Source organism: Alnus glutinosa, chromosome 11, assembly GCF_958979055.1.
Source record: "Alnus glutinosa chromosome 11, dhAlnGlut1.1, whole genome shotgun sequence".
Taxonomy (NCBI): domain Eukaryota; kingdom Viridiplantae; phylum Streptophyta; class Magnoliopsida; order Fagales; family Betulaceae; genus Alnus; species Alnus glutinosa.
The window spans coordinates 15,861,340-15,874,859 of record NC_084896.1 but is presented as its reverse complement, the minus strand read 5'-3'; the positions used below and the strand labels follow the sequence as shown (position 1 = coordinate 15,874,859).

Here is a 13,520-nt window from a genome sequence, read left to right as displayed (position 1 = left end):
GAAAGTATATGGATACATGACTGCCCAGGTGCAAGTAATGGCATGTCTACGAGTAAGAAGGTTGACTGTTATTGTTCTTCAGGAAAGACGTGTTAGCATAATTGAGTTTAACTCTAGTGCTTTCATGATCTACTGATGTTCAAGGCACGAAGCTGAAATACGATTAGAGATGGTGTTGTGAGTGTTTTGTTGAAGGATGTTAAAACTAGTTTGGAAGAGTAAGATGCCATGTTTTATTGCTTAAGACATATGTGTAGGCGTGATATCTATAATGGAGTGATCGTATGCACATATGTCTAAGCCACCAATGAAAAGTATTATTATAGAGGAGTCTATATGTAGAATCTTCCAAGCGGTAGACTAAAACTTCTATATATTTTCACAGCTATATAGTATGTTTTAAATGTTATTTGAATAGTCGGTGTTTACTGTATTAATTATTGGTAAATTGTGGCTGATATAGTGCTCGCACGACTAAAAATAAAATAAAGGTTGGTTCTTTGTGAAAATTCAGTTAGTTTTATATCACTGAGGTCTTAGTATGCTTTATATTGAGGCGTTGAACTCATTCTTTCACCTAGGAGGATATGGATATCACCACAACCGTGTAGATGATATTCCTGTGATTGCAGGTACTCCTAAGGCTGATGATGATCCGGTAGCATACTATTTGGGTTACTACGATTGAAGCCCGTAGCAACAGTCGTAGTGGGATAGGACTATGGTGTCCTTACTTTGAGTATTTTTGTATATGGCTTGTGACATGTGTGTCATTCATATTTTGTATAAACCATTCTTTTGTAATTGTTATATGTAGTTAAGCCTTAAATAGATAGACTTGTGTTATGGCTCACTTTTGTATAGATAACATGTTTATTTATAGTTATGCTTTTCCGCTATGTATGATGGTATCATGATTTATTCTGCTGTAGATGTAACTCTGTATATCAGGTGCATGTTATGGGGCATGTGCCTATGTTGGCTGAGCGACACGTAGTCGTGCCACTACGATAACTCGTTTTTCATTTTGTATATATAAAAAAAAAAAAAAAAAAAAAAAAAAAAAAAAAGGTCGTCATAGCAAATGGTATCAGAGCAGTTAGTTTTAGGGTATGTTAGAAAAAGCAGAAAGCGAAAACCTAGGGTTGAGTTAGAGTCTAAGTGTAATGAAAAAGCCTTAGGATTCTAAAAGCTTTAATACGGATAAAAGGAAATTTTAGGATTCTTGTATGCATCACATGGATATTGTGATGCATTTAACCTTTCTTGCGCTGTGTTGTTTAAGTGGCATTTCATTGTGCAGACAAGAATATGCCGCCGAGACGACGCTAAGCTCCACGCCGTTATCAGGATAAGGAGTCTTTTCATCGGAGTGGCGGTAATGCACCACCACCTCCACCTCCTCCTCCTCCTCCTCCACCACCACCACCACCTCCTCCGCCCATGCTTGATATGGGTCAGTTTGTGGCAGCCTTGATTGCCACCATACCAGTTCATAGAGATCGTAACGACACTATCGGGTGTTCCTCAGCTATTTTCAGTCGACAGAACTCACCTAAGTTCTTCGGTGAAGAGGGGCCTATGATGGCTGATGATTGGATTACTTTTCATGAAGACTTGACTGAAATGTTGAGCTGCACGGAAAGTCAGAAAGTAGCTTATGCAGGTCTAAAGCTTAAAGGTGAAGCTAATTATTGGTGGAAGTCCAAAAAGCTCGACCTGACTAGAGAGTATGGGCAGGGTGTTCCTATCCCCTGGGAGCGTTTCAAACAGGAATTCAACGATTGTTTCTTTCCTCGTGCGCAGAATCAGCAGTGTGCAAGGGATTTTCAGGATCTGAAGCAGGGGACTATGTCAGTTGAACACTATTCAGCTGAATTTCAGAAGTTGTCAAAGTACGCCCCATCTCTCGTTCCTGATGAGGAAACAAAAGCGGAGAGATTCTGCAATGGCCTGATACCGCTCATTCTGGAGATGATCATCTTTATGAAGGTGACAGACTATACTGATATGGTGCATACAGCCACCATGGCAGAAAAAGGGATCAGGATTGCGGCTGCAGATTTTGTTAGCAGGAAACGGTCGGCATCTACTGTAGCACCTCCTCTACTGCCATCGAAGAGGCAATCTGGGAGTAGTAGTGCGGGGTCTCAGGGAAGGACTAGCACATATTCTAGCCAAGGAAATGGTAGCAGACCACGATGCAAAACGTGTGGGAAGCTGCATTCGGGTGAGCGCAGGACCAGGTCGAATGCATGTTACCGATGTGGCAAGTCGGGCCACTTTGCTAGGGAGTGCACACAATGGGAGCATATAGAGGGCAGGGATCACAGGCCAGCATTAATCAGCCGAGGCTTATTGTGTTAGCACGAGTTTACTCTCTCACTCCGGATAGCGTGCATGCTGGGGAGAATGCTACCAATGTAGTCACAGGTACAATTCCATTGTTTGGTAGCATAGCTTGTGTGTTATTTGTCTTTCTTTTCTTTTTGTGTTTTTCTATTGCTAAGGATAAGCCATTCCTAGAGTGTTTATAACTTGACACTTGATTAGGATAACATTATCTATTTATTTTAAGGCCTCATTTTTTATAATTTGCTCGAAAATCTCACTTCATTGTAATTTTATCTTTTGTTAACTAATGTATATGGCCCCATTTTTACTTTAATTACAACTTATATCTACAATTAATTATATATTATACGTAGGGAAGAAATAAAGGAAAAATCTATAATATTCTAAATGCTAAATAAAGTATTTAGTATACCCGCTAAAGAAATAAATTAAAAAAAATTAAAAAACCTCTTAAGGGAGATGAAATCACCTGCTTCTTCATACAATTGTCGTACAACTACTTGATAACTACTTAATAATGTGGCAGCCATTAGACTAGTAGTTGTAAAAAAGATCAAAAAATTGATTTTCATTATAATTAAATTTAATTATTTAATAACTAATGTAATAAAATCATTAGTGATGGAACATTATACGCTGGAGGGGAAAAAGTTAGGGGGATCAATTAAGATGACCAATACGAACAAAAGTCACATGGGAAAGAAATTAAAGAAGATGGAGTTGCATGGTTTCAGAAACCAAAGTGAAAATGACCCATTTTGCCACTTCGAACAAAAAAGTTAATGCAGGTAGTATCAATTATGCAGTTCGAGTGATTAATGCAAAACTTTTTCACGTACACGGGTTTATCAACCAATTAGTAGTGACTCGGACACAACAGAATGAACGGTTAGTACGGCACATGGACAGTACCGATTCGGCGATTCTCTAGAAGGTACCCACCCCCCACACTTGCCTGTGGCTGTGTATATGATAACGGCCGGTCCCCGCAGCTCCCTCTCTTTCTCTCTGCTTCATCTCAGGATCTTATCAGTTGCTGGCAGCCTCCATCATTCTCTCTCTCTTTCTCTGTGTTACACAAACTGACAAGTGACACAACGATGAGTGTTCTAAGCATTGCTTCCCTAATTCTCATGCTTTTTGTGGTGGCTGACGCTAGAATCCTCGGGGTTTACACCGGTGGGCAGTGGGAGAGCGACCACGCTACATTCTATGGTGGAGACGACGCTTCTGGAACTATAGGTATTCTCTCCATACTTTATGATTAATTGTAATATCTTTATACTGATTCCATTGTTCATTGAACAATAAGCCTCGGGTCATCGCTGCCGCCCGAGGTCCTGACCGAGACACCTTGCGGTTTCCCATCTGGGTATTGGTGGTATTTTTGTTCCAGATCTGTTTGTTCCAAACAACTCTTTAGATTTTGTCGTTAGTCCCTTTTAAAGACAAACTTTAAATTCTAACTAGTTGAATCCAGTAGCACATATATACCTGCGTTTGAACATTTTCATTGGTCTGGTGGTCTCTCGCCTGAGGCAATAAAATGGAAATGGGGGTTCAGATTTGCAATCTGCATTTGAAGGGACGGTAGACAGAGCCCAAGAATCTCGTAACTAACCGACAATTCAATGAATTCATATCTCATTCGTTATTAAAACATCAGCACAAATGAGCCTTGTTGAATGTGGATTAGAGATTCTTAGACAGGCTAAAGCCCAAAGCTTACCAAAAGGGAAACGACTCTAATTAAATATATGTGTCAATCTTAGAATTTTTTTTAGAATGTTTTTTTTTTCCATCCTAATAAATTTTTTTTTCTTTGAGAAATAAAATTTTCATTTATTTCTTCCCTACGTATAATATATAATTAATAGGTAGATATAAGTTGTAATTAAAGTAAAAATGGGGCCATATATATTAGTTAACAAAAGATAAAATTACAATGCAAATTATAAAAAATGTGGCCTTAAAATAAAAAGATAATGTTATCCTAACCTAGTGTCAAGCTATAAACCACTCTAGAAATGGCTTATCTTTGCAATAGAAAAACACAAAAAGAAAAGCAAAACAAAAATAAAATAACACCCCCCTCCCCACTTTCCACGGACGTTCCGTTTCTTCCCCTTTCCTTTTCTTTTATCTTTTCTTTCTTTCTTCCTCTTATCTCCCTCTCGACTCTCCCTTCCTTCTCTCTGTCACGAGCACTCACACACGATCGAGTGAGTGAGAGAGAATTGATCAGAGAAAGATAGAGATAGCTGATCCGAGAGAGAGAGGGAGAGAGACGCAGAGATTAGAAGAAGAAGATAGATTCCGGCCATGGGCTTTAAGAGGTAAAATCTTTAGCTTTCTTTTGTAATTTCGTGTTACCCATTATATATTAAGCACAAAAATCATGTGGGTCATGAGGGATTTTCCTAGATTCGAATTTTAGGTTAAAATGAGAAGTCGGTTTTGGTTTTGAGAGTTTGTAGGTGATTTTTTGAGTTGGTTGTGTGGAGATTTCGTCCATGGAAGCTATAAGGTAAGGTTTGAAGCTTTTCCTTGTAATTTCATCATACCCATTGGATTTGAAGCTTAAAATCATGTTGATTTGTGAGAGTTCTACTTACGCCAGCAATAAATAGCCTTTCCAATCTGTTAGAAATCCTAACAGAATGGCCAGCTATGATATTCTCCTAAACGCAAAATAATACTCTAAAACGCAATACAGGGAAAATCTATGTAACGCAACTACTGAAACATGAAACGCAGGAAATAAAGGAAATACAAAACGCAATCTAAATGACCATAAAACGCAGAAGTTCTAGACCCTTCTCTGCGACGTAATCTTAGGAAAATCCCTATGCCAACCACTCGTGCCAATCTGCTGCACACCCCTTCTTCCCCAAGGCACCAACCCTAATCTGAGACACCACCCAAATTCATCCATAACAGAGAAGTTGGTCTTGATATGTAAATGAGAATTTTTAAGTATTTGTTGGCCGAATGATTTTTGGAGAGACATGAATGGTTATTGAATACTCTTTAGGAAATGGCTGAATATATGTATGTGAATTGGTGTTGTGAGTTTTGTTGAGTTAGAATTGTGATTTTGATTATGGGTTTTGACTTACATTGATTATTAACTTAAGGGTGGATTTCAGTGGTGATTTTGTATAGTGTTTTGTGGGTCACGTTATTTGTGAATTTTATAGCCCATCAATTGTGCATTAGTGCGTTTCTCTTGGTGGGTAGTGTTGTTGTTAGGTTGTTTTCTTGGTGAGTTGTTGCTTTGAAGAAGACAAAATTTGGTTGGGTGTTATTAATTGTTGTTGTTGTAGTCGTGTTGTGCCTGTGATGATTAGGAGCTTTTGGGTTTGTGATGTTGGCTGTTTTGGTTTGATTTTGTGGAAGTCGAAGGATGATATAAAATTAATATTTATGTTGATTTATTATGATAAGGAAATGTTTAAGTTAGATAAATATTTATGTTGATTTCTTTCATCGGGTCTAAGGAGGGTTTTCTGGATTTCTTGACTTTGGTGGATGAGAGGCGGACGAAGAACTTGGTCTCTACTCCTAAGAAAAAAGGAAATAGAGAGGTCAAGAATTTAGAATGTTCGATCAATTTCAATGCTGGAGGTGTGGGTTCTAGCAGGGTTAGAGGAAAGAGATTGAGGGTTTAATATAGCCTTTCTTAGGTTTCTTCGGGCTTCTTTTTTTGTTTTTTGTTTTTCTTTTGTTTTTGTGTCCTTTCTGTTTACTCCTTGTATATTTAGGGGTGCGTTTACGCTTTTTTAATGCTATTTCGTTTATTACCTATAAAAAAAAAAGTAAAGAAAATTCTTAGATTTTTAATTATGGTCGAAGGGTCTTAATACACTATAGGATAATTAACTAGATTTTAGTATTGGTGGGCTAAGTGTGAGATTCATAGGATTTATTAAATAAGTCTTAGTCATAATATGCTAATATTGAGTATGTGAAAGCAATGAACAAACAAGTGATAACGATAACTATAATGGGGTTCAATGGAAGTCCTAAGCTAATGGAAAGGATAAATTAAATTGCAGACTACGAATTAGGACTTACATGGGATACGTTGATTGGACTATTGCACCAAAGAGGTGAGTGCAAACTTACTGACGTTACTACACTCTTTTACAAAAGCATGATAATATGTATTTATGAGAATGCCACGATATTGCTTATTTTTGTTCAAATGTTAGCGAATTACTAGTTTTCCTTGTAAATGAATTATTGTTGTTAAAGTGTAAAGGAATTACTAACGTTCAAGTCTAAATGAAATATTATTGTTCTAATGTAAATAAACTGTTGTTTACCTCACAAGTAGTATCCTTGATATCTGATCATGTTTCGTTTTCTATGATTTCATGTGTTATGATATTGTATCTAATAAGGATGATTATTAGAACAAAAGGGTTGTTGGTATTAATTATGAAAGGGCTTGTTGCATAAATGCAGGTGCTCACTCTGTTAAAATAATCGTAAAAAACAACTGTGCGTATACTATCTGGCCAGCAGACGTAACATCAGCTGCACAATCTCACTTATCAAACACTGGATTTAAGCTAGCATCTAAAGCATCCACATCACTTGATGTCCCAGCTCCATGGAACGGCCAGTTTTGGGCCCGAACCAGATGCTACACAGATGGCTCGGGAAAGTTCACTTGCGCTACTGCAGATTGTGGCTCCGGTCAGGTTGCATGCAATGGCAACGGTGGAGCCCCACCAGTGTCTTTGGCAGAATTCAACTTAGCAGCGAGTGGCGGACAAGATTTCTATGATATCAGCCTTGAAGATGGCTTCAACTTGCCTCTATCAATAACTCCACAGGGCGGTTCCACTTCATGCATTGCACCCAGCTGTGCTGCCGATGTGAACAAGGCTTGCCCGGCAAAGCTAAGAGTGATAGGGTCTGATGGGAGTGTGATTGGTTGCAATAGTACATGCATAGAGTTCAATCAGCCACAAAATTGTTGCACCTCAACCACATGCCCACCCACGATCTACTCTATGTTGTTCAAGAAACAGTGTCCGCAGGCCTATAGTTATGCTTATGATGATCTTACTAGCCTCTTTTCGTGCTCAGGCAGACCTAACTACATTGTCACATTCTGTCCATGAATAATAGAGAAAAAAAAAATGTGAAAGGATTTTTTGTTTTTTGAGCAGAAATGTAAAAGGGATTTTGCATGAGATTATGCAATAAGATTTCGCATGAAGATTTTATATGTCATAATATCTCCAGCATATATCGTTTTGAACCCGAACAAAGTACGTTTTGGCCTGACATTTTCTTATTAGAGAATCAATGGTTGAACTTAATTATAATCAATCGATCCCCCTTCAATTCCCCACAGTTTGAAAGGAAAAGAAATGAGCTCATCAATTTGAGTTCAATACGAGTGTTCTTCATGTTTGTGTTTTATTTTTGTTTTTGTTCTTTTTCTTGGACAGTTAGACAGATTGCATTTTTTCGTCTTAAGTTAATGTAAAATTATGAAATTTTTACTTATGTTCCGTTTGTTTCGGTGTAAAATAATTTCTGGAAAATGATTTCAGCATTTTCCGGTATTTGGTAGGTGCAAAAATAATGGTCAATGAAAATCATTTTCAGTTTGACCATAAAAACTTCTTTAATTTTCAGAAACCGATTTACGATTTTTAAAACCGTAAATCGTTTTTCGAAATTAAGCTCTTCGTCTTTACACGCATGTTTGATATCCAATCGTCAGAATTTAACAATTGTCGGTTGTCGGAATCCAGTCGGCGCCGGAGTACGACAACATCCGGCCACCGGAATTCTGCCGGCGTCGGAATCCGGCCACTGGAATTCTGCCGGCGTCGGAATCCGGCCACCAGCAGACCAAATTCCTGCCAAAATATTGCCGGATTCCGGCCAAGCGGGCCGGATCTGGCAAAAACGGCCGGGATCCAGCCAGATCTAGACGGATCCGGCTATTGATCCGACCGGATTTGGCCAAAACGGCAAGGATCCGGCCATTGATCCAACCAAAATGGCCGGGATCCGGTCGGATATGACCTAATCCGGTCATTGATCCGGCCGGATTTGAAAGATTCCGGTCAAACTTTCTCGCCAGAATCCGGCAACGTCCGGTCGCCGTTACCAGATTCCGGCCACATTTGCCAAACTCTATTTTTTGCATTTCGTAATTTTTTCTTGCAAACCAAACACCGAAAATATTTTCAAGAAAATCATTTTTTCTGAAAATAATTTAGTTGTACGACGGAAATTATTTTACGTCGAAACAAACGGAGCATTAATTAAAACTTGTGCAATTCATCTGTTAAAATTCTAGCGGAGCATTCTGGTCTAGCTCCGCTCCAGACAATTAAGATTGAGCATATCATTAAATTTGTAGATCTGCTGTAAGATATGCAAGCTGGAATATATATTTACACTACAAAGTAAACAATTTGTGAAAGAAAAGAATATCATCTCAAGATGGAAAGCTCAATCATGCTAGACAAGCTAGACAAGCCAATCATGCATGTACAACTTAACTGTCTTTCCTCATGTAGTGTGATATGATTCCTTCTAACTATGAAAATGTATTTCACCCCCTTATATAAATTTGTATACTTGTACATGTTTCAGTGCATGTGGGTAAAAATATATTCAAGTTCTTTGTATTTTTTTTGAGAACTATATGATTAATTGTAATATCTTTATACTGATTTCATTGTTCATTGGACTAATAACTCAACTTTAAAAAAATTGAGAATACATTTCATGAGTGATGCAGAGATTTTAGATAAAGAAAATGTAATTCCCCTTATTAATCTACCTTCTTCTCAGGATGGTCCTTCCAAAATGGCAAATAAAAAACTTTGACTTAAAATGGTTTTTATTTGACGTAAAATGGTGCTCTGTTAACATATATATATATTTGAGTCTGCGTGTGAATTTTAATATTTAAAAATTTTGTTATCAATCTAAGCAATTAACTTGCAGGTGAAGGCTGGCAGAAAAATGATTATATAATAAACACAAATTCAACTTTGCAAAGGCCTCTCCCAACCAAAAAAAAAAAAAAAGCCAGAAAAAGAAGAGGACTTTGAGGTGTGAACGCATTAGGTTCCAAAGAGACAACCCCACTTTCCACCTGTGTCGCAAGTAGACACCACCAGATCCAAACTCAGGAAGGCACCTGCTATGAAGTCGTCTTTGAGGGTGTTGGTTGGGCGAAGGCTCGCCATGGGACATACTTTTGGCTTAACTGGACGCTAAAATCATCATCACCATATATATATATATATATATATACTGGCCAATGGCCATAGTCCGCAGGCTGCAGTGATCGATCTCTAGTCATCAAGTTTTCCTCTTGTTTACTTTTTCATTTATTTCTTCCCCACGTATAAACACATAATTAATTGTAGAGATAAGTTGTAATTAAAGTAAATATGGGGTCATATATATTAGTTAACAAACGATAGAATTACAATGAGGTGGGGTTATGGAGCAAATTATAAAAGATGGGGCCTTTGAATAAAAAGAGAATCTTATCCTAAAGATGTCGAAGATGACCCGTTATGGTCTGCGCTTGCTCCAACGGGGTCTTCAGCTCTATCGTGGGAGTATTCGTTGTCATCTTTTTGTTTGCTTTGTTGTTTGGGAAAGGGCAATAAGTAAGTAACATCGCTCCGCGCATATTATCATGTTCGCGTAGCGCAGCGAGAGCCCATAACCATTGTGGACGGCGGAGCCAAACTGAAAAGTAAACTCGTGCTCTTTCATGGCTTTTTTTTTTTTATGTTGGTCACATTCATGGCTTTTGTTTGAATATCGTTTAAAACTCATCGTTTTGAAGAACATACGGGGCAATTTTGGATGCCCGTGCCTTAAAAAGTCACGTGCGTTGCACGTAACCCTCTTTTCGTCCAAAGAGACAAACTAAGTGGACAGAAGGTCCACTTTGACATATGTTGTTAACGTCAGGGGGGTCATCTACCAATTTTTAAATATTGGGGGCCAAATCGTCATATGATAGATCTATCAGGGGGTAAAGTGCAATTCTCCTATTAAATAATATTAATTATCTAATTAATTATAATTTTATAATTTTTAATATATTTAATATATTATTTAAGTAATTATATATGTAGTGACTTGCCACGTCACTCAGTAATGATGTGGCAATACACCATGTCAGCATTTAATGACGTGAGGTATAACCACGTCACTACTTAATGACGTGACAAATTGCCACGTTACCGATTAACTGAAGTCTCAATTTGACACGTCATAAATTTATGACATGTCATTTTGCTACGTCATTAATTGATGATGTGGCATTTTGACACGCCTTGAAATTATGACGTGGTTTTTTCACACATCATGATTTAATGACGTGTCAAATTTTGCACGTCATTGATAATTTAATTTCGGTTAATTTTTATAAAAAAATATATATTTAATAGATGATATATGAGTTGCCATGTCACCATATGATGACGTGCCAAAGTTGAGCTGTCACAAAATAATGACGTATCAACTTTCTCACATCACTAAAAAAATAGCGACGTGTCATTATTAGAAAGGTCACTATTTACTGATGTGGCACAAATCCGGTTGTTGTAGCCATGCCAGAAATTGTTGTTGTTATTTTTTATTTATTTATTTATTTTTTTGTTGGTGGTGGGAGTACCAGAATTCAGTGTTTTATGCTTTCACCATTTCAAGTTTCTCAAGTTTCAAAAAGTTTTAGGTTAGTCTGGGCTCTTCTAAGGAAGAAGATGAACAAAACGGTGTGTTTACACTTTTGAACAAATGCTCCATTTCATGAACCTTTTTTTAACAAAACGTGTTATGTGCAATCCTTTCTTTTTTATTTTATTTTTTTATAGATACCCGAAAAGAAAGATTACATCAAGAAAATAAAGAACAACAATAAGAACAAGGGCTGGGCAACCCTAAACGTAAACTAGGAAAGTAAGTACGCCGTGACAATGCTTCTGAAGATACGGGTCAAATGATTCTGGGCACGGATGTCGAGAATCTGAGCCACTAGTAAAGGTGGTTTGTAGTGTATGAAGAGTCTTGAGGACCCAAACGCCAAAACAAAGATAGACATGGGGAAGTAACAAAAACACAAAAGCCCAGAAATACAAAGGAAAAAAACACAACAACAGTAACAAAAACAAACATCGTCGGCCAAATGGAGGTGCTAGGAGTCGCCAACGGCGCCGCGTGAAGATCATGCTCCACCACTAGAAGACCTCTTTCCAGCAATGGTTGCCAGGGCTAGCCGTGAAACGCCGAGTACAGTGGCAGGGGAAGGCTGGTGGAGGAGACATGACCTCCATGCTCCGGAGAGTGAAACCCACTCTCTGGCGCGTGCAGGTCACACGCCGATGTAGGGGCGTCGGAAGAGACCGTGGTTGGGGTTGGCGAAGACTGATGACGACGGCGAACACTATGGAGAGGCCTGTGTCTAGCAAAAGTTGGCGGAGGAACGTAGATCTAGATCCAAAAATCTCGAACCAAGAAACTAGCCAAAAAACACCAAAGATACAATGGAGGTGGAGGAAAATGATGGCCGGTGAGTTGTGTGTTAAAGGAAGGGAAAGCAAGTAAAGGGATAATGCTAGAGCAAGCTCCAGCAGGATAAGGGCATCATCGGAGGCGGAAGCACAGGAGATGAGTAGGAGGAGAAGGGGAGAAAGGGAAGAGAAGGGGGAGGAAAGTAGAGAGCTTCCCTCCCATGGTTTTTTGGTGATGAAGGGTTTCAGAGAGAAGATAGGTTCCGGAGAGATTTTTTCCGAACAATACTTTCAGACTTCAGTTGATAAAAAGCTGGGTTTAGTGAATAAACGCTGCGTTTAGCCTTAGCGCTTAGGTTGGCATGACTTGGGAATTGGGAACCTAGTATATATTATTATATTACAATGTGAGTTATGATTTCAGATTTAGGAACTAAATTCATATGATCGTCATTGCAGTACTTTTATTCTTCTTCAAACTTGCCAAACAACCAAATCCTTCTTCAAACTTGCTTAAAGATTTTGAGATTAACAAATCACAAAAAGTACGTAGCTTTTTTTTTTTTTTTTTTTTTTTTTTTTTTTTTTTTTGGAGGTTTAGGTGAAAATAAAGAGCTAGAAATTTACCTTTTTTAATGATTTCTAGCTTCCTTGAAAAATTTCATGTATGTAGTCATATTTTTACACTAATTTATTTTTAAGTTTATGATTAAATAATAAAAAAGTCCATGTAAGTTTTAATATTTAAATTTAAATTAGTTGTTTGTTATATATATATATATTGTTAAGTATTTTAATTATATGAAATATATAATTATAGTTACTTGAGGAAATTAACGTTAGAGATGACAAAATAAATTGTAAGTTACATTTTTTATGTTTTAAATCATAATTAAATTTTTGTTGAATTATTTATTTATTTCGTTAGTTATATTTTTAATTAATTTGTGTTCAATTTTTTTAGTTTTTAATCTTGCCCCATGTGAACCAAAATTCTGGCTCCACCACTCTCTCTCTCTCTCGGGCCACCTTCCTCCCTTGTTGGTGTCACTCCCGACACCACTACCACCAGCACTCCTCCACGTTCCCGCCACCACAATATTTCCATCTAGCTAGGTAAGAAATTTAAATTGCTATTTTAGGTGTATTTGCCTTTTAATTATATTTATGTTTTTGAATAATGTATTCTTGTGCATGCATATAGTACGTAAAATGCCTGCATGCATATTGTTGAAATTTCACATGTTAATTAACCAAAAATATTTCTTGCGTTAGATTGTTATTTTATATGCATGCATATTTGTATATATGTGTAATATACATGAGGACTATCTAGATGTTATGGAATAATTATCAAGAGCAAAAAAAAAAAAAGAAATCTTGTGCAAGCTTGGAGTTTGTAGTTTAGGGTTTAGGGCTTAAGATTTAGGGTTTAAGCTTTGGGGTTTGAGGTTTGGGTTTTAGGGTATGGGGTTTGTACGTGGTTTAGGATTTCGGGTTTGGTTTTAGGGTTTATGGTTTAAGGTTTGGTGTTTGTGGCTTGTGGTTTGGAGTTTGCCTTTTGGTGTTTCGTGTTTTGTGTTTGTGGTTTAGGGTTTGAGATTAACATTTTGCATTTTTTATATATACTAAATATAACTTATATAT

At 37.5% G+C, this 13,520-nt stretch overlaps 2 protein-coding genes across 2 annotated transcripts; both read left to right on the top strand.

Annotated features, from left to right (window-relative positions):
* The first annotated feature begins 1,452 nt into the window (after positions 1 to 1,452).
* LOC133881141 (uncharacterized) lies at positions 1,453 to 2,367 on the top strand. The gene has a single exon (XM_062320097.1). The coding sequence runs from the start codon at positions 1,453 to 1,455 to the stop codon at positions 2,365 to 2,367; it is 915 nt and encodes a 304-aa protein (XP_062176081.1).
* Positions 2,368 to 3,455: 1,088 nt separating this feature from the next.
* LOC133881140 (thaumatin-like protein 1b) lies at positions 3,456 to 7,597 on the top strand. The gene is made up of 2 exons (XM_062320096.1): positions 3,456 to 3,597; positions 6,826 to 7,597. Exons 1-2 carry the CDS (start codon positions 3,456 to 3,458, stop codon positions 7,488 to 7,490), a joined length of 807 nt encoding a protein of 268 aa, XP_062176080.1. The 3' UTR covers positions 7,491 to 7,597.
* Positions 7,598 to 13,520: the final 5,923 nt, after the last annotated feature.

What these genes read in the sequence shown, in the direction of transcription:
- LOC133881141 (XM_062320097.1), top strand. Translation starts at nt 1,453, where the DNA reads ATGGGTCAGTTTGTGGCAGCCTTGATTGCCACCATACCAGTTCATAGA.
- LOC133881140 (XM_062320096.1), top strand. Translation starts at nt 3,456, where the DNA reads ATGAGTGTTCTAAGCATTGCTTCCCTAATTCTCATGCTTTTTGTGGTG. An exon ending in CGACGCTTCTGGAACTATAG is followed by an intron (nt 3,598 to 6,825) that starts GTATTCTCTCCA and finishes GCATAAATGCAG; the next exon opens with GTGCTCACTCTGTTAAAATA.